The 22150-nt window shown below is 37.0% G+C and overlaps 1 protein-coding gene across 2 annotated transcripts in view; it reads right to left on the bottom strand.

Annotated features, from left to right (window-relative positions):
- Nucleotides 1-1091: 1091 nt before the first annotated feature.
- The window catches only part of LOC106054613 (homeotic protein empty spiracles-like), a 28039-nt gene continuing 6980 nt past the window's right edge, over nt 1092-22150 (bottom strand). For both annotated transcript variants that reach the window (XM_013210555.2, XM_013210556.2), the window contains exons 3-4: nt 12420-12592; nt 1092-2681 (exon numbers count right to left, since the gene is read on the bottom strand). In XM_013210555.2, coding sequence (XP_013066009.2) covers nt 2469-2681; nt 12420-12592 — 386 coding nt within the window. In that variant the 3' untranslated portion in view covers nt 1092-2468. The remainder of the gene's footprint in view (nt 2682-12419; nt 12593-22150) is intronic.

The following is a 22150-nucleotide window of genomic DNA, read 5'->3' as shown; positions in this document are numbered from 1 at the left end:
ACTTGTTGTTTTTTTCTAGAGATGTTGGCTTACTTGTTGTTTTTTTCTAGAGATGTTGGCTTACTTGTTTTTTTTTTCTAGAGATGTTGGCTTACTTGTTGTTTTTTTCTAGAGATGTTGGCTTACTTGTTGTTTTTTTCTAGAGATGTTGGCTTACTTGTTTTTTTTTTCTAGAGATGTTGGCTTACTTGTTTTTTTTTTCTAGAGATGTTGGCTTACTTGTTGTTTTTTTTCTAGAGATGTTGGCTTACTTGTTTTTTTTTTCTAGAGATGTTGGCTTACTTGTTTTTTTTTTCTAGAGATGTTGGCTTACTTGTTGTTTTTTTTCTAGAGATGTTGGCTTACTTGTTGTTTTTTTCCTAGAGATGTTGGCTTACTTGTTGTTTTTTTCTAGAGATGTAGGCTTACTTGGTCAATGCCACAAAACGTTTTTGGCCAAGTCTATGTAAACACTTCCATTAAGGCAAAAGTTCAAATTAGTAAAAATCATAATTCTATCTTATGATATTATTTGTAAGCATCGCACTTTCATTTGTCAATTTAATGCTTGACAAATAAAGTCCAATGCAAATTGCCTCCAAATATCGTTATTAGTTCTTTAAGATAATTATACTGTATTGATGTTTATTTAATTTATAAATTAGTATTTTGAAAATATTTGACTTTATATTTGTTTAGTTCGGGTTAGTCTTTGATTGAGTTTGCTTCTTGACAATTATAAGAAAAACATGACAAACTATTAAATTTTATTTTTCTTTAGTTCTAAATGACAATAATACAAATTATTACAGTATAAACACAACTATTAGAGCAATTCTATTTATATGGCTTGTGTTTCAAAACAGTCTTTTCAATATAGCATTGGAATCATACTAGGACTTTCTGAGGCTTTAAAAGATAGGTGACATCTGTATAAGAATGTATTGATTTTAAATCCAGTTTGGTCTGTCAAGTAAATTCTATAATTACTAAAAATCAATAACTTTTTTTCAAAACAACTACTACATTCTTAACATCTGTCTAAAACATTTTCTGCAAACCAGGATCTTAAACTACGATGACACGAAATGATGTTTGTATTCCGTGTTAAGTACAGATCCTAGAAGTAGACATTTGCAGAGAATATGTTTTCTTAGAGATCCTAGAAGTAGACATTTGCAGAGAATATGTTTTCTTAGAGATCCTAGAAGTAGACATTTGCAGAGAATATGTTTTCTTAGAGATCCTAGAAGTAGACATTTGCAGAGAATATATTTTCTTAGAGATCCTAGAAGTAGACATTTGCAGAGAATAGGTTTTCTTAGAAATACTTACAATGTAGTAAATAAAATGTGACAAGTATGTCTTGACACTCAAGTTGACAATGACATATTCAACAATGGCAGTAGACAAAACAAATAAACACTGGGAAAATATTTGTACATTTTTTTCTGTTCATACACTTAATGTGAACATGTCTTTGGGGAGACATCTTTGGATAGACATCTTTGGATAGACATCTTTGGGTAGACATCTTTGGGGAGACATCTTTGGAGAGACGTCTTTGGATAGACATCTTTGGGGAGACATCTTTGGGGAGACATCTTTGGTAAAGTTTTACGTCCATGATTAAACTCTCATATTTTTAATTGACACTGATTCTTTTTCAATGTCACATGGCTCTTGTCCCAAACGTACACTACAGTCAATGATGTGTGACAGTTCCACATGCTCCACACCAATTATACGTCAATGAAATTGTGTAAGAGAAAGTCTTGAAATTTAACTCGCAATCACATATACACTATCAAAATGAACTGTTTTTGTTTTGTTTTGGTCACTCTAGTTGTTGTTGAAGAGGTAAATCTTTGAAGAAGTCACCGCGCCTTTGTGTTTGGACCAGAATTCTTGTGACAGTTCTTTAAATGAAAGCTTTCTGGAGATATTTCACAATCTGTTGAAACTGTTTCGTTATTTCACGACGTCACAAGGTCAAAGGTTGTTACCTGTGAGTCTTAGATTACTGGGTGCCCTTTGCGTAATTTGAAATTCAGGGCGATTCTTTATCAACATTTTTTTTTCTTGTGAACCCCGAAATCAGATCTCTCACTAGACTCCTGAAAGTAGTCAGCACGACTCAAAGTAATCTTTATAGAAGATCGAAGTCTGCTTCAGTTAGGAAGGAAATACTCTAGATCGCAGAAGAAAGGTTTAAAACAGAATGTCTTCTATTTCGCTTCGGAATTAACAGCCACGGTCCTGTCTGCAGCCTTTGTCTTGGGTTTCCCGGCGATTGGAAATACTAACTTTGTCTGTTTCAGATATCGAACAAAGCCAGACAATACAAATTGTATGACAAAATGTTGTTCTTTAACACAGTTGGCGAACAACGGGCTACGTTCATCACCCTCTGCCCATTCTTGTTCCTCCTTGTCCAGTTTTGTGTGAGGTTGACCTTCGTCCGCGCATGCTTGGCGTGGACTTCAATTTTAACAGTCCTCTGTCACAGACAGCTCTTCCTCTTCGTCCGAGCACGGGTCATCGTCGTCTTCGTGGTCCTCGTAGGTGGTCAGGTCACTGCCATCAATGCTCTTGCCGTGATCGCCATCTTGTCCTTCTGCCTGACTACCGGATGATCCAGTGTCCTCCTCTGCTTTCATCCTCTTGTGTTTGGTTCTTCTGTTCTGGAACCAGACCTTCACCTGAACAAAGATACAAAATAAAGAGCTTAGTCTAAAGCTTTGGCTGGAAGTAATAAATGTTTCAAAATATACAAGTTCGCTGCATACACAACCACTTTCACTTTGCTACAGATATCTTCCAAGAACGACAGGCACCTAAGCGCACTGTAATATTATAAGTCCAGATATTCAATTTGTTCATAAAAAATTACTTTGATGGCTATCCGAATTTATTCCAATTTCTTTAGTAGTTTTGAAGTGTTTATGCCAATTCTATTGTAAAATCTAATATTATAAGTAAAAAAAAAGAAGTAAAAAACCCCTTTTAGATCTATATATCTATATCTATATTATAAAGTTCAAATTAGTTCATCTAATTGTACACCCCTAACCTATACATGATTAACTTACGTAACAACCATGTCCTAGCAGTTTATATACAAACTAGAATGGAAGATTTCTATTCGCTCAATTTATAGATCTATGACATTTTATTTTTTTTTGAATAAAAAAAAAAAAAAAAAAAAAAAAGAATTCGTGATCTTCAGTTTAAAGAATCTAAAAAGTAACATGTTGACATTATCGCGAGATTTCATTTACTTATATTAATAACTATCAGCAATACAATCAGTCTATGTTTTCGTTTTAGTTTCCGTGGAAATCAAGAATTAAAATGGCCAACGTCTCAACACCATTCTGTTTGATCTAGCTAGATTTTAGCAAAACACAATAAGCAATGCCATCTCGAGTTACAGCAGGATTCACAAGTCCAACCACAAGAGGAGAGAAACATTGAACGAAATAGATTTGCAACAACGAAGTAGTCATGTAATAGGCTCAGTCATGTAATAGGCTCAGTCATGTAATAGGCTCAGTCATGTAATAGGCTCAGTCATGTAATAGGCTCAGTCGTTGAACATTATGTTAGGAACGCCTATAAGCGAAATAGTGTCATTGTTTTCATAGCAAATGAGTGCACAGAAAGGAAGAAAGTATTAGTACAAAGAGAAAGGAAGAAAGTATTAGTACAAAGAGAAAGGAAGAAAGTGAATTCTACAATTAGTACGTAGAGAAAGGGAGGGAACTCCCACCGTTGTGTGCCTGTTATTGAAACGCTCCCCCTCCCCCCTCATTCGATCTTACTCCATTCTGTGGTGAATTTTGGCCAACACAGATTAGACTAGGTGCCAGAGAACTCTCGTCCGGCTGTTCCAGAGTTATCCCCTCTCGCCTTCTTTCTCTTTCAGCAGACCTTTAGAAAGCTTTAAGATCTTTTTAAATGGAGGGTGATATGGGGGGCTGGGGGGCGTGGGTTCCTGTAATGGCAGACTGAGAATGATTAGAGAAGATTTATAGCCCAGTTTGCTCCATTTGGTTCAGTGGGGGCCGACTTAACAGGGGGCAGACTATCGCTGTCCACATAATTGGGAAGTCATAATAGAGCCGTACACACAGAGATTATCCGCTGCCACCCCTTCACTTGAGAAGAGGAGGATCCCCCTCACCCCCATCCGCAAAAAAATTGACAAAATACGTCTGTCTTCTCTCTCTCTCTCTCTCTCTATCTCTCTCTCTCTCGCACACCCTCTAACTCTAAAACATTGCTAAATATTTTTTTCTTTTAACTTTTTTCTTGTCTGACTTCGTCACCCGCCCCTTTCGAAATCTGCTGAATTTGAAACTCCTTTTACACCCCAAAACAAATTTATTTCTTCTGTCGATCGCAGGGGCCACTTTTTTTTTTTAAATCTCCATAGGCCCGCATCCTCACGCAACATCTCGCCGAATCTCGCCATCAAATTCACGCGTTGTCTAATGGCGGCCGGCACGAGAATCCCCCATAAATCAAAGAACAATTGTTTGCCCCGCGTAACTTTTTATAACAGTTGGAGGTGTTTTAAGAGGACAGGGGGGAGGCTAGAAAGCTGTAGGTACGGAGGGAGAGAGTAAGGTGATGGTGCAGTTGCGGGTAAATCTAATTATTATAAGATTACTGGGATTAACATTTATGTCAGGATTAAGTAACCCCCCTTATGATCCGCCCAAATCCTGAAAGTATCACGTGCAGTTTAATCCTATGTCCCCATATTCTCTTACCAGGCAAACAATGCACCTGCCTCGTAGAATCTGTTAATGAGAACGCCCCCCACCCCCGAAAAAAAAGTTATAATGTTTGGTTATTTAATATGCTAATTTCCCTGTAATTCTTCTCGGGCGAATGTCTTTCTTGCGCCCTCTTGTGCAACATGCAAATTGATGAGTTTATTGCCACTAACTTCCGGGGCAAAGAATCAACCCATTGTACGCATGCCGCAAACCCTTTGGTTTGATGTTGGCTATTACCTTAGTTGGTCTTGTCCCCCCCCCCCCCCCTCCTCAGCGTGTAACCGATCATTACCACCGCGGCGGCGTCCAATGGGTTTGTCTTTCCCAGATAATAATAATAAAAAAAAATCCTTCATACGCTGCTCCCATCCATCTCTATTTATTCCGACACGCCCCTGCGCTGTCAATGGCACTAATTTTTAGGACTATACTCGTAAATAAAGCCATCGTTTTCATGACCCCCGCGACACAAGCGGGGCCGGAGTTTGATCTTCTGGAGCCTGTAATTTTCAGACATTTGTCTCAATCTTCTATCTCATTCGTCTCTGCCGATTTTTTTTCCAAGGCGGCTTCTTTTCCCCCAGATATCCCCGGACTAGGAGAAGGTCGCGTTAATGACGTCATGATTAGCCCAATTGTTTCATGTTGTGTGCGTCGTGTGCCAGGAAGTTAAAGAGAAAACTGGGGGGAGGGGGTAGAAAGATGGGGGGGGGGGAGGAAGCAGGGTGAAGAAGAGGGGCGTCTGGAATGATAAGGGGGTGTATTGGGAAAAAGAAACTTTTCTGTGACTTCTGAGATTGAAACTATCATTGACCTAACAGTGAATGGGCCCCCACGCTTTTAACAGAGTTCGCTCTCCGTGGCTATCTCTGCTCCCTAAGGCGTTTTCTCGTCTGGACAGAAACATTTTCGGCAGGCGGAGGGGGTTGTTAGCAAGGACGTCTCAAGAGTACTCCGCGATCCCAGGCGTCGGCTCAGTGACTATTGTTGAAGCGAGGCCAGTTTCCCTTTGCCCCTATGCCCCCAAGGGAGAAATGGGAAGGAGGGGGGGGGGTGAACTAGTGACTATCGCAACAGTAAGCGACGCTAAAAGAAGAAAAAAAATCATTGACCGTGGTTCCTGGGCTAGTCAGTTCCTTCAAGTGAGCGCTGCCATTGATTGAGCTTGCCTTGGCGAGAGACAAGAGTGCTTTACAGACAGAAGCACTGTGAGTAATTGGCTACTCGGAGGAAATCGCTTCAAATTTGTTGGGTCTTCAAATCAAAATAATTTGCCCGGAGGCGCTGCGGCCGTTTTAAAGAGAGAGAAAAAATAATACGCCGTTTCGTAATTTACTCCAATGGAAGAAAATGGACGACATTTAGGCAAGCGAGTTCTTCATTAATAAACTCTTTTAGAAAGTAAAAAAAAAGCAAACAGCATCACACTATTACAGACAGACAGACAGACAGACAGACAGACAGACAGACAGACAGACAGATAGATAGATAGATAGATAGATAGATAGATAGATAGATAGATAGATAGATAGATAGATAGATAGATAGATAGATAGATAGATGTAGATGCAGAAGTAAAGATATATAGACTCCTTCTCATATTTTGAAAGAAATTAAATAATAATGATGCTTGATGTATTTTAGTAAATAAAGGAAAATATAATCACTTAAAAAATACAACAACTGATAATGTCGAATAGATCTAAAAGTATGGATACAGCGTATAGCATGTACATCGTTTCGTACACTTCACATTTTATACACGCGCCACAGTTCCAGTGTTGATGACGTTTAAAACCTGATTATATTCCTGGAATTAATGTTAAGCTAAAATAAAATGATATCCTAGTGAAGTAACTACGAAAAGATGTTCTTACTAGGCAAGTACAATGTAATACAGTTTGATCGCATGAAGGGTTGGTGTGTATCTTTCAATACAATGTTCTCTTGATACAAACATATCTGTTGGATACAAACTGTTGCACTCGCTAATGCTTTTTACAAATTGATTTAAAATGAAAGAGTGACAAAGAGAGAGAAAGGGAGGGAGAGAAAGAGTAAAGAACAGAAACTCTAAGTCAAAGAGAAAAGTGGATGAGAAAATGAAGAGAAGAGGGAATGGTAGAGTACTGTCTGGTCTTTCCCCTCATAAACTACCTGACGGACATAGCCTGGTCCTAGGCGTTATTACAAGGACGGCAACTCCTCCCTGCAGACCCCCGGAGGTAGATACGTTTAACCTTTTGCTCCTCAAAGACCCTGCGCCGCAGCGGCTATGCTTAAATAGCTCACTGATACAAGGTGTTACAAAGGGGCGCCCTGTGAACGCCACGCATCGCAACTGATATCAACTGCCTTCCCTTTGCATTACTTGACTGGCTAGCACGCCCCTGGTCTGTGTGTCGCAACTAGCGCCAGTAATTTATTTACAGATGAGTTCATAGCAAATCTAATCAGCAGTCTGGCACCAGGCCTACTACCGAATGTCAGGACAAAAAGAAAATCGACTACCCAACTCCTGAAATGGAATTTCGATACCAAGCTTTTTCGGTATCGAACATGTAGGCCTATGATATATAAAAAAAGAACGAGTTAATTCTACATTACTATTTCTATTTTTCTTAAATTCCCTACAAATAAAGTTTACTTCTACATTGTAAACTGTTTCGAACACACACAAAATTAGAATACGAGAAAGACGAGGTCGATATCTCAATTATGCAAAAGATACTTTTACAAATTTCAAACAATTTATCACGTAAACTATATAAATATAAAGAAAGTATATAAAGAAGCTATTTATATCTAAGCAGGAAACTCGTCCTAACACCACCACCCCCCTAACAAACAAAAAAGAATGGCCTTCAAAATAAAGGTCAGAAATCTTTTGTTTTAAGTACTAAGATTCCCACCGAAGTCCAAAACGATTACCAGTATCGGTTCTTTGATCAAGAAGTATCCCTGCTCTGAGACAATTACCTGTGTTAGCCAGAGCATGCATTCAGATAGCGATTCATTTAGAAACCTTTGAAGACGTCGGCATGAAGGGTGTAGCAATGTAGCAGTAGTAGAGGAGGGGGGGTGTAGCAATGTAGCAGTAGTAGAGGAGGGGGGGGGGAGATCTTTGCCTCTGAGTCAATGTGCCCACGTTTGATGCGTAATTGGACCTAACGTCTGGCATAGAGATTACAGAAAGGTGCTGCTAGAGCTCCGGGACTGGACCATGACTACATTTTGGTTGCTTTTGTTTCGAAATATGTTTCTGCTTATTGCAAGAGACTTCAAAATCTTTGAATACGGAATTTACAGCATTCCATTGTAAACATAATAAACATTTCTATAAACATATTTACATTTCGTAAATGTTGGGTGTTGATGGTTAATTTAATAGAAATACTATTTAAAAATGTTCATAAGCTTTGTTTATAATTATGAATAATTAACATTTGAAATAATGTGTTGTTAAAGTTGCGCTCGTTTCATTTCAGCCTTATTAGTTCGACTTTTGTTGTTTTGTTTTTTGCTTGTGCTTGTTATCTAGACCCTTTAAAAAATTATGACTTTGTTATAAAGGGTGGCAGTCATAATTGTTTAATCATTAAATTATGTACGATGGACTAGTTTCAAATTAAACATTGTCTCTGAAGGACCCGGGCTTAAATACCATCATTGACGAGCCAACCCGGCACGCGTTGAGTTAGAAAATAACTTTGACATAATGGTAGGCATTGATTCTAGCATGAGTTAATGTCGTGGTTTGACTTCTTGACTTGTGAGAGCTTCTATTGTGATTAAAAACTCTAAAATACAGGTGGACATCGCTTGTTCCACCCCTCTAAACACAAACACACACACTCACCATCATCTGGTTCCGAGCCAGGCTATAACAAGTCACTTTTATTAGCAAACACGCCCGGACTTAAAGAGCAAGCACCACCCACTCCCCACCCCTGGTTGAGCTCGATAGTACTCACCTCGACGTCAACACGAAACACGTGAGTTTATAGACGAACGTATCAAAGGGCGTGAGTATCCCCGCGCCCCAGTTGCCTCCCGTGGATGTTTGAAAGTAGCAATTTGTTGTCCATTGTTCGCTAATTCTGTCACACCCCCGAATATTAGCGGGTGAGCTGAAAGGATCTCTACCACCTGAGACATTATCGCGTGTCAAGATTAGAAAATATTTTCCAGCTATTTTTAAAATGAATGATCGATTTTCATTCTTATTTTGATAAATATAAGAATGCGGAATTGACAATGAATGACGACCTACTGAACAAATACCTGACCATTTTGATGGTTATTTAGTCTTGTCACATATTGGTACATTTTCTGCAGTGGAAATAAAAGGAAAAAAAAAAATAGCTAGCATTCGTCTCTAGGCTCTATCGAGATATTGAGAGCCGTTAGCTTTGTAGAACACCAAGTTAATGAGTGGGTGTCGAACATTTGTTAGTGTGTGTGTATGTGTGTGTGTGTGTGTGTGTGTTTCCGTAGGACTGTACGCCTGTGGATATTTGACTTTTTTTTTTCTTGATAATGGTAATTTTGTATCAACACAAAAATGATTTTGACTTTTTTTTTCTATTACTTCTACTATCCGCCAAACTTCGATTAGCTACTTAAATCTGTTCTTTGACCAATGGTCACTTCAACGTCTTCCGATTTCTGGCACAAATTGGTTCGTTCGCGTGCTTATCCCGCGGTCAACGAGCAGTTTCTATTAGCTGGACTCCCAGCTTGATGATCTGCGGACATCCAATAATAATTACAACGTCTGTGCTTGTGGTCAGTAGGGGCCCTTACAAACAAGCTCGGACATTTGATCAAATCAACAAGAAGGAATGGGATAATTGTATGGGCTGATCTGAAAACAAAGGGAATACTTTATCGATATTTTATGTTCAGCCATGTTGTGTTTAACAATGTTCAGTTATTCCTGTCGTTTTTCAACCATCCAATTAGCACTGCTAGTCAAGTGTTCAGATCTGGGTACTTAAGTTAGCCAGACGTAACTTAAGAAACTAACATAATGGACTAGATGGCCAAGGCTCGAGCAGGGCAAACAAATTTTTTTATCGGTTGATATGTGTTACAGAACAGAATGGGTATTTCCACAATGACTTGAATGAAATGACAAAGTAGTTAATTTAATATGAATTGACTGACTTGACTTTTAATAGAATTTCTTTTTTAACTAGGTTACTTTCTTGCTTCTGTTTTAGCAATACCGTAAGTTTTATTTTAAAGACTAGTTTACTTTTTAGTGCATCGGGTAGACCAAAATACGGAATTACTGGTAAGTGAAGTTTTTTAATAGGAACCATATCATTTGTTTTGGTACTTTTCATCGCTGTAAAATCAAACTTTAAAAGTCTTGACCTTGCAGCACAAAGTAATTATTATTCAATATTTAGTTTTCAACACCGTTATTTCATTACGGCGTCTTTTACACTTTTAAAAAAAATAATTACGAATGTCATTATATCTTCTGATCTTCCTCTTTTTTTATTTTCTTTATAGTTTTTTTTTTTTTAGATTTAATTACATTACCACTACATTTCTTCAATAGCGCTTTATCTTCTTTAACTCTCTTACTATCTTATTGCTTTAAAGAAGAAACACACTAAAACACCTTTTTTTTAAAAAAAAACGACAATACTTCCTTTATTCAGCGTATGGGGAGCGATTGTTTTTCTCTTTATGACTAATGAATGGAACATTTTTTACCACGCCCCCCTACCCCATTCACCCAGAGAAAGAATTATGGTTAAGCTAATGTCTAGATCTACTACACTTTAGAACATTCCAATGATAGGCCTTTAGATCTACACGTTCAAGACAATGTGCACAATTTTCCTGAAAATTAATAGATTAAACTCTTGAGTTGATAAAGCTGCACACTCGGAAATTCCCGAAAGCGATAGTCCTTTCAAGAACGCAATGGTCTTTTCAAAACCAATGTTGCATCTAGATCGTGGTCTAGTTTTCTCGAAGCAGGACGTTTTGGCGACGCCGTTTTGGCGACGCCGTTTTGGCCCCGCCGTTTTGGCGCGAAGGTCATTTTGGCGCGAGCCGTTTTGGCGCGAAATACATTATGTACGTTTATTGTATTATTTCTTTTAAAAGAATTATTCATATCTATGTTTTGCATGAGTGTTTGTGTTAAGACATATTTTTCACGTACTAAATGTAAATGTGTGTTTGTTTTTCACATCATTTTCTTTAATAAACATTTTGGCTTGTGTATGTGTGTTTATTAAGAGGCACGCTTTTATTTTCAAAAAAGTTTTTTAAGATATTACTTTAAAATTAAAAACAAATATCGCGTTAGAGAGGGGAGGGGTGGAGGAAAGAGTATATACAAGGAGTGAAATGTGAGCAGAAGAGAGGGGGCGGGATAGGCGTCACATGTAATGACCATTCCCAAGGAGATGATCGCCAGACGCATGACGCCAACGACCAGTGCTCGGTGCTGGTCTTGTCTTCATTTGTTTAACTCTACCTGCGTCAAATAGAGATGTGTCACCCAAATCACCCCTACACAATTTCTCAAAACACGTTAGAGTTTGTACTGACCACATTCCGTGTCTTGATCTTTACTATGTGTGGAGTTATTGTCGTCATTCAGCGTAATAGAGCTTTAGATGTTAACATGGGTTTTGTTATATTAGTGTGACACTTAGCTAGTTCGTATATTACACTAATGTCAAATAAAAAAATTCTTTTGGAAAGAAATTCAAAAATGTCATCCAGTGCGATTAGCAGAACTCACATATAGCATGTCATTACCATTCAGGAATCTGATTATTATAGGCCTATATTGATGAAATAAGCAAAACCTTTATAATTAAAAAAAACAAACTAATTCGCTGAACGGTGTTAGAATTCATATTACGGTCAAACTAGAGTTTTTCCATGTGGCCAAAGAGCTAGTAATTCTTTTCTATGCAATATACGTCAACGGTTTAATTTATAGGAAAATCGTTAGAGCCGTTTTTGAGATTTGCGGCCAGGTTCCTCCGCCAACCCTCCACCTTGAATGTTAAAAAAAAAATTCGAAAGCAAATGTAGTTTTTCTATAATTTCTTGACAATAGGATTGTGCTATGAAAATTAGTTCGGAGTTGATTGCGCACTATAATTTTGAAAGTGTGAGTTCAAATCCCACAATCTGTGCCAGGATTATTTAATAACACAACCTGTGCCATGATTATTTAATAACACAATCTGTGCCAGGATTATTTAATAACACAACCTGTGCCATGATTATTTAATAACACAATCTGTGCCAGGATTATTTAATAACACAATCTGTCCCATGATTATTTAATAACACAATCTGTGCCATGATTATTTAATAACACAATCTGTGCCATGATTATTTAGTAACACAACCTGTCCCATGATTATTTAATAACACAATCTGTCCCATGATTATTTAATAACACAATCTGTGCAATGATTATTTAATAGCTACCAAACGATAGACAGGATTTGACCTAGGACTCACAGTTAGTACTGTCAGAAGCAAATACTAGACACCTTGGAGTTAGATATATCTATACAGCATACAACTCACATCTCTCTCTCTCTCTCTTTCTCTCTCTTGAACACTTTCCACACATTCTGCATGCTTGACCAGGACACTCACCTGTGTTTCCGTCAGCTGCAGCTTGACCGCCAATGTTTTCCTCTCTTGCCCCACCACGTAGTGGTTCTTCTCAAAGGCCTGCTCCAACTGCAACAGCTGCGAAGGGGAGAAGGCGGTGCGATTCCTCTTGGGCTTTCGGTAGGGATGAAATAAGAGGCCTGGAGGGGGTCCCACTGAGGACAGAACAGAAACAAGTCTTATTGCAAGGAGAAGGATTAAGAGACAATATTAGATGCGCCCTGCGCCCGAGGTCTCCTCTCCCTAGTGTTAATGACAGTCACAAATCTAAGGAGCTTCTTAAAACGCTTTGCCGAGTTTTGGAGTGTAAATTAGATCTTGTTGGGAGGTCGTTGTTAAGTATGTCTTGGGTCTTGCCTAGATATTGTGTTGCAGGTATTAGGTTTTCTTTTCTTCTGTGTATGTATGCGCGAATGGATACCAAGTACGCGACTAGGTCACAGCGTATACGTGTTCTCCTCATCCAAGGGAGATGAAAGTGTTTTTTGTTTTTTTTAAAGACTATGGAAAGTATATTTCCCACTTGCTACTATCAGTTTTATTTCTGATCAAATAAAGATTTAAATATCAAAGTGTGGTCTTTTCAAATAGTCTAATACAATGTACTATTTTCATAGTCTTAGTGTGTGTGTGTGTGTGAGAGAGAGAGAGAGAGAGAGAAATATTGGCACAATATAGGAAACAGTGGGTGAGATATATAAATGGGTGAGGCCAGCATTTTTTTAAACAGGAGGTTAATAAATGTCAAGTAAATGTAGAATCTAAAGACATATTGGCCTTTAATTATGACACATTTGTTTCTCTCTATTTCTTTACAAACACACACACACACACACACACAGATATATTGTTTAAAATCTCAATGCATGACTGTTGATCTTGCTATCATCAAATCTCTTAAATATGTCTATCATTCTATCTATCTATTTATCTCTATCTATCTATTTATAATCTCTATCTATTTATCGCTATCTATCTATTTGTAATCTCTATCTATCTATTTATAATCTCTATCTATCTATTTATCTCTATCTATTTATCTCTATCTAACTATTTATCTCTATCTATCTATTTATAATCTCTATCTATTTATCTCTATCTAACTATTTATCTCTATCTATCTATTTATAATCTCCATCTATCTATTTATCTCTATCTATCTATTTATCTCTGTCTATCTATCTATTTATCTCTATCTATTTATAATCTCTATCTATCTATTTATCTCTAGCTAGCTACGTATCTCTATCTATTATATCTCTATCTATTTTATCTCTATCTATCTATCTATCTATCTATCTATCTATCTATCTATCTATCTATCTCTATCTCTATCTCTTACGTCTGTAGCCAGATACAGTGGTAGTATAAGAAAGTATAGGACTCTGACATATTTGAAAAGGCTAACTGACTAGTGGTAACAAAGGAGATTCCAAGACCAACTGCCACGCATCGAAACTGTCTATAATGTAGCTCCATTCTTTTGTTGCTTATTGAGTTGACCTTCTAGCCTCCTTGACAGTGTTGAGTTGAGCGTGAAAATATCCCCCCCCCCCCAAAAAAAAAATGTTTATTTTTGAAGTAGTGTCTCACTGTCTAGTAGATCATTTTAAAATCGTGTGTACACAACAAGAACAGGTTCTTTCTGAAATAATTGGAAAGGTATTACCGTATTAGAGGTGGAGGGGGGGGGGAGGAAGGAGCGCTGTTTTCCAGTTTTTTTCTGCATTAAGTATCTAATAGCTTTTTTTTTTGGGGTGGGGGAGTCATTGGGGATTTTATGCTCACTATATATATGAAGAGAGAGCGGAGAGGAACGAAAGGACAGAACTAAACAAATAAATAAATAAATATTTCTGTAATTAATTCCAGGAAGGTAAACTTTTAAAGTTCACGTGTTCTTCCCAAGCCTCCACTGTATTAGCTGCACGTGAAGCGACCCGCCACGATAATGACGAGTAATAATTCTCTAACCGCCCCCTTAACTTCATGTCGATATCACAAGGTCAGCTCTTCTTAAGAGAAACAAAATAGATCCCAAATGTCAACTTTAAATAACAGCACGCCATAAAACTAATAGTTATCTTTTAAACCAGTCCAATGTATATGTCATCAGTTGTCTTTTCTTTCCAAGATAAAACAAACAAACAAAAAAAAACAGTTTTCGCGAACTCAAGTCAACAACAATTTAATGTTAAAAGCCAGCGGAGCGTTAGCTTGTTCAGCAAAGATAATGACATATGTAATTTAAGAGAAAGGCGAATTACATTTTTTTAAATGTCTTTCTTCAAATCGACGAATATTAAAGCCAAATCGCACGAATTGACGGAGCATTTTCTTCCACAAAGAAACTTTATTATTAGAGTCATTACCTCTAGAGCGCAGCAACATTTGTGCCCGATTTGTTTCGTTAAATAAGCTTTTACTTGGAGAAATAAAAAAAAATATAAGCAAACGTTGCTATGGTTATGTTGGCAGACGTGCATGGCATGATGTCACGTGGTATTGGTTGTTATGACATGCGCACAGAAATGATGTGGAGGTTTCGCCTCCATCTTTAATATATTCATTAGTATTTATATCTAGTTATACATTTTAATAAATCTTATAAACTATTTGATGTTTACGGGTAGAGTTGTTTTTATTTTTTAGAACGAGGATGGAATTGGACAACAAAGGCATTTAAGAACAGACAAACTATTTGTGTTAAAACTGTAACTTTTCAATCACTAGAAATAGATAGTATTATTGGTTGTGGCCTGGTCATTTGATGGACGACACTCGAAACGAATAAGAGAAAACTGACCTAGATGTTGTTATTTTTTTAAGTGTAACAGTAATTCATGAACAAAATATGAACATAGCCTGATGAACATAACATGAACATAACATGAACATAACATGAACATAAGATGGATGTAACACGAATCTAGCCTGAACATAACATGAACCTACCCAGCTAATGAGATGAACCTACCCAGCTAATGAGATGAACCTACCAAGCTAATAAGATGAACCTACCAAGCTAATGAGATGAACCTACCCAGCTAATGAGATGAACCTACCAAGCTAATGAGATGAACCTACCAAGCTAATGAGATGAACCTACCAAGCTAATGAGATGAACCTACCAAGCTAATGAGATGAACCTACCAAGCTAATGAGATGAACCTACCCAGCTAATGAGATGAACCTACCCAGCTAATGAGATGAACCTACCAAGCTAATGAGATGAACCTACCAAGCTAATGAGATGAACCTACCCAGCTAATGAGATGAACCTACCAAGCTAATGAGATGAACCTACCAAGCTAATGAGATGAACCTACCAAGCTAATGAGATGAACCTACCAAGCTAATGAGATGAACCTACCCAGCTAATGAGATGAACCTACCAAGCTAATGAGATGAACCTACCAAGCTAATGAGATGAACCTACCAAGCTAATGAGATGAACCTACCCAGCTAATGAGATGAACCTACCAAGCTAATGAGATTTCAAGATGTATTTTTACTTTTTAGAATTGAAATCATGTGTGTGACTAATTCGTTACATTGGATTGAAACTATCATGCCAACAAAGAAACATATTATCCTCATTATAGATCAATTCCTTTTCATTCCATTAACAATGGGCCACCTCTACTCCCCCCCTCCCTAATTTTAACTTACAGATCAATAAGAAAATTTAAAAAAAAACCCAGCTGATATTGTTTTTACTGATTTTAATTATACAGGAACAGACACACGGATTCACATATCCCAGCATGCTCAGTGTGGTAGGCTAAACATAATTTAAAAAAAAAAAAAGACATAACACAAGACAATCGACTTCCTGCACCAGGCATAGTCGGTAAAATAAGACAAGCACGTGGCTCGAGCGCGCGCACTCATCCTTTCATGTCATTTTCCAGGTCCCCCTATAGTCCTTGACTCCCCGGGAATTGAATTTAAAAAAAAATGATACCAAACTGTTATTGTAATGTTCATTTGATTCTCTCTTCATGTTCATTGCGACTTGAAATCTTCGACCTGTCTACCTAATGTAGGACATTATTCACTTGACTATCTGCTTGACTTGTAGTTAAGTTAAATGAGGCTATATAGACTAACAGTTTCCCCCCCTCTCTCCCTCTCTCTCTCTCTCCCAGACCGCGGGGCAAAAATACAAAAATTGTAAAAGCGTGCTTCACCTATTAAATATATTTTTTTTCTTGTTCAACTATTTTACTTCAGAGCAATTCTCTTAATACTGTATAAATATACCGTTATTAGGTAAGCTCACATGGTAGACTAGATTGAAGTCATGGGGAGATAATAACTTACAATCAATCTGTACCAACGCTATAACTTATGTATTTAAACATAATGATTGACTTAATTGACTTAAATTTGCTCTCAAAAGATCTTGAATCGCTTATCGATCTATTCCACCGATAGAATGACAATGCTCGTAGGTCTAGGACTCTCCAATTTAATGTCATGTATTTTTGCATTTACCGAAAATTAGGTTAAATTAATTTTGATTTTCAAGTTTTCTTATTGGCGTCAAAGACACGGAATCGGCCATACATAAAATTGGGTTGCATTAATTTAAGAGTTCTCGAGTCAACCAATTATCTACTATTATTGAATAAAACTAGTTTGACTGACAATACATTGAATTTTAATTGAACAGATTTGCTGTTTATAGTCACACACACACAAATTCGCAATAATTATTGACATCGCAATGTCAATATATCACAACATAAAAATGTTAAGAACTTAGAATGGACAAATATGAAAACCTAAACCCGGAGATAAGTAGAATTGGAAAGTTAACTAATGAAAAAATACCCACTTGCCAAGGGGATAGTGACAACTTGCCGAGGGGATAGTGACAACTTGCCGAGGGGATAGTGACAACTTGCCGAGGGGACAGTGACAACTTGCCGAGGGGACAGTGACAACTTGCCGAGGGGATAGTGACAACTTGCCGAGGGGACAGTGACAACTTGCCGAGGGGACAGTGACAACTTGCCGAGGGGACAGTGACAACTTGCCGAGGGGACAGTGACAACTTGCCGAGGGGATAGTGACAACTTGCCGAGGGGATAGTGACAACTTGCCGAGGGGACAGTGACAACTTGCCGAGGGGACAGTGACAACTTGCCGAGGGGATAGTGACAACTGACCTCGCAGACACTTTCGAGGGCCCTAAGTAGCATCTCGTTACCTCTCAGAAGTCGGACTTGCCACCTGACCAGAACATTTCCCAGTGGACAGTATTAAATGGACTACATTTTTTTTCTCTCCAACAAATCAGTGCCAGAGAATAATATAAGTTAAAGTCTATAATAATAATAGCAAGAAAAATAATAAGATAATATCCTCGAGTTCAAAGGTTAAGGGAAACTACAGTATTGCATTGAGCCCGATGAGAGACACTTAGTTGAGTACAAACGTAGTACTTGAACAATGATGACAGAACTGTGTGTTTTGTATTGTACAGCCAGTATGACAACAACAAAAGCTACTTTAAATCCAACATATCTCCTATACAACGTAAACCTAAGAAATAAATCTAGATGTTATTAACTCTTTCAAAGCTGATATTTTAATGTAAACAAAGGATGGGATTAATGAAAATAACCAGGTGAAATAAAAAGACATCTTGTCAAATGAAGATGGACTCTACTAGTTCTTCTATGTCAATATCCAACTCTTGTTGAAAAAAATATATTATCAGGAAAGAATATATCTGGTATTGAGAGAGAAAACAAAATCCTTAAAATACTGAGTGTAGATAAATTAATAAATAAAATACTACTTATACTTAGGCATACTATATTATTTGAACATAAAAGTAGGAATTGACTTTTTTTTAAAAAAATATATATATATATATTTTTTTTAATTTTAAAAATTTTCACTTTCAACTAATATTAAACTGGAATGTGCTGCAGAGATTCTGTCGTCTGCTGACGGAAAGTTTAAATAATTAAATTATCTTAATTTTTCAGATTTTAATCCATCGAAAGTGAATTGCAGTGTGTTTTAATTCTTTAGTTATAATGAGTTCATGTTACCTATATTTAGTCTATTATATTGTAAAGTTTTAAATAATTTAATAACGGACTTGTTATGAAACATAGACTCTCCTTTTGAATTGAAACATAGACCAGTTTTTCGATAATGATTTTTTATGTATATAATAGTAATCATAAAACATGATAATAATACAATAGTGCCACGATTTTTTTAATGGCTGTCAACTAGAAACCAAATCGTGTATTAGTTAAATAAATTGAAAAAAATATATAATTTATGTGCGTGTGCGAATGTTTATATATATATTTTATTTTAAAAAATAACTGCTTGAGACGGTTAATTGTATATATATATATATATAAATAAACAACAAATTACTAATTATCTGTAAGCCTCTATACACAGCATGATGGATAGTCGGGAATTTAAATAAACATATTTCCTCATCAAATTGAACAAGATTGTTGATGTAGACCTAGGGTCACGCGTAGGACGTAATCATCTTTTTTAAAGTAACGTCTGTATTTTATAAGATAAGATATTTTAAGTTCCCTTTGCTAAAACATTGATAATAATCGTCCATAGGCACCGCTGATTTTCCCTCCCCCCTCCAATGTAGAACTTCTCATTCCTTGAATGAGTGCCCCACACACGTTAAGAACGCGGACCAAAGATACCTTCATTCATGTTCATACTGAGCTGATGGCAGAGCTGTAAGTGAACATGGCATCAGCGCCCCCGGGGACAGTAAACTGGTAAATACATGGGGTAGAAGAGGTGGAAAGTGTTTTAAGAGTGGATATATGTCAGTGGTAGTGCTGCATACTGAGACTGAGTCATTGATTTAAAAAAAAAAGTAGCGTCTTCATGTCAAGTTTTCAACATTAACATCATTTAAAAAAAAAAAAAGGAAAAATGCAGGAAAAAACCCTGATTACTATGCACGTATAAGCCTACATACAAAATTTACATATACAGATAGACATATACATAGACACACACATAAATATCATACATATATCTGCAATGAATGGTGAGAAAAATACTATCTCTCAACCGATCTTTTCCCATTCACACTTGGTTTTAAGAAACATACACATACGCACACATACACACCCATCTACACTAATAGGCCTACACGCAGATACACACAAACACACACACATACACATAAACACAGAAAGCACACACGGAGGAAATAAAAACTGGATTTGATCCGCCATCCGACGGGAAAACTATTTTCTTTCCAACACAAAGTGCTACCACCGATTGACGAGCGTGTCAATAAATTAAGTTTAAACATCGACCTTCAACCTCGCACAACTCAATCAGAAGTACTCCAACCACGAAAAAAAAAAGCGATTTCAAATCAACATTTCTCAACTCAATCGATGACTGAAAAGCCCGACGCGGATCTCCCGATATTCAAATCATCGTCACATTTCTTTCAAGTCTTGTTGAAGCCCCCAATCGACGTGGAAGCAGGAGTTTAACTTGGCCTTGTAATTGCCTTAAATTTGGCTCTAATGAATGACTGGCGGTAATTAGGCCATATTTTAGAACCATTAATTGTTTTTATTTTAAATATATTTCAGAGTTACTCTAAATTTCGATCGAAGCCGTTTTCCTGGTTCAGATACAAATACGACTTATACAACTGGTTCAGATACAAATACGACTTATACAACTGGTTCAGATACAAATACGACTTATACAACTGGTTCAGCTACAAATACGACTTATACAACTGGTTCAGATACAAATACGACTTATACAACTGGTTCAGATACAAATACGACTTATACAACTGGTTCAGATACAAATACGACTTATACAACTGGTTCAGATACAAATACGACTTATACAACTGGTTCAGATACAAATACGACTTATACAACTGGTTCAGATACAGATACGACTTATACAACTGGTTCAGATACAAATACGACTTATACAACTGGTTCAGATACAAATACGACTTATACAACTGGTTCAGATACAAATACGACTTATACAACTAGGTCTACATTTTGTTTCTTTAAATGAAAGTCCTCGCACGCTCCGGTTTAAGTGCCCAATTATTGGGGCCTGGATCAGAAGAACGTGGCGGGTAATTGAAATATGGGGCGGGGGTGAAAAGGAAGGGTGAAATCGTGAGGCATTGCTAAAATGTGACATTTGAAAGAGAGAAGATTTAGGTACAAGCTAACTTCACGCAGGAAAGACAAAAAGCATACACACACACAAATTAATTTGACTTATAAAGAAAAGCAATAGATTGGAAAATTGGCGAACGTCTGCCAGTCAATAAACGGGAAGTCTTATTTAAAGCAACGTCATTCTGGGAAACTGGGAAATTAAACAGTGGAAAGACTCCAAGATGTCAAGTGGAAAAGCATCGCTTCTTCAGTAATTTACCGGTAATTGTGTATGCATGGCTTTTATGCTGAAAGTTTCTCTCGCTCTCTCTCTCTCTCTCTCTCTCCACTTCTTTAGCTTATCTATCGTCTGCAAGATATACCATCTACACCCCCATTGCCACCCGCCCTGTGTTCCCAGCCATGACATAAATGATTGTCAGACATTGTTTTGATTACTTGTGTCTGAGAGGGGAGGGGTAATTGAAGTTAGGCGACCCTGGAGTGAGTGTAGAGAGACATCACATGAGGAAGACATTCTCTCGTTTCAAATTGCCTGTATATTGTTTTAACATTTCAGGTGACTCGGTGAGTAATATCCAGATCTGGGATTGTCGCGTGAGTATTGACGGAACTATTGCACTTATGTGTGTGTCTGTTGTTTAGTCACTGTCACGCGCTGTAATTAGAGGTTGGGATGCACGCCATCTATCGGAATCAATTCAACTATTTGTAGATATTTTTAGTGGAATTTTTTTTTTCAAACATACAAAAAAATGGCTCACAAAACATTTATATCTCCACTTGAAAAGCAATAAGAAAATACAAAATAAATTGAGACCTTTTTGTACATGTTTCTCATTTTGTATATGATATATTAGGACTAGGTTTTGATTTTTTTTTCACTTGATATGTCTCATTAATACCATATTTGCTTCGCAGCTACGCCATAGCTACCCCTGTGGAGAAAAACCACAATGGGTCGTGATCTGTCTGTCGTTCCATCTGGCCGTCATCTGTCAAGTTTAGATCTCCAAAACCAAAAGCGCTATTTAGAAATACAATCTCTCTATGATTTACTGTCGATGTAACGGTATTTCGTTTATATATTTCAATATGTAGATTTTTTGTTTGTTTGCATACACTGATAACAATTTTGAAACAAAACTTATATAGATACAGTGCTTTTTTTTATAACGATACGCAACGGTACGGCGTACCGGCACATTTTTTTAATGTGGGGGAAAAAATTCTTTTCTTGTATTTTAACGTTTATTATTAATTTATTTGTAGTTAAAAGTTAGGCAATCCATCACTGAGTATCAGCACCTATTTTTTTTTTTACAAAAAAAAGCACTGTATATATATAATTTATCTATCTATATCTATATATGTATCTACATTCTACAAACACACACACTATATATATACAGATACCATAGTGTGTACATTAATGCTGTGACTAAAAAACGTTAGATGGAAGTACGATTGACCCACTAGGGCCGCCCACGAGTTAGTGTATACAATCATTCATCTATATAT

This window comes from Biomphalaria glabrata, chromosome 1 (genome assembly GCF_947242115.1).
Source record: "Biomphalaria glabrata chromosome 1, xgBioGlab47.1, whole genome shotgun sequence".
In the NCBI taxonomy this organism is placed as follows: domain Eukaryota; kingdom Metazoa; phylum Mollusca; class Gastropoda; family Planorbidae; genus Biomphalaria; species Biomphalaria glabrata.
The sequence above is the reverse complement of the archived record's forward strand: the minus strand, read 5'-3'. Positions and strand labels throughout refer to the sequence as shown.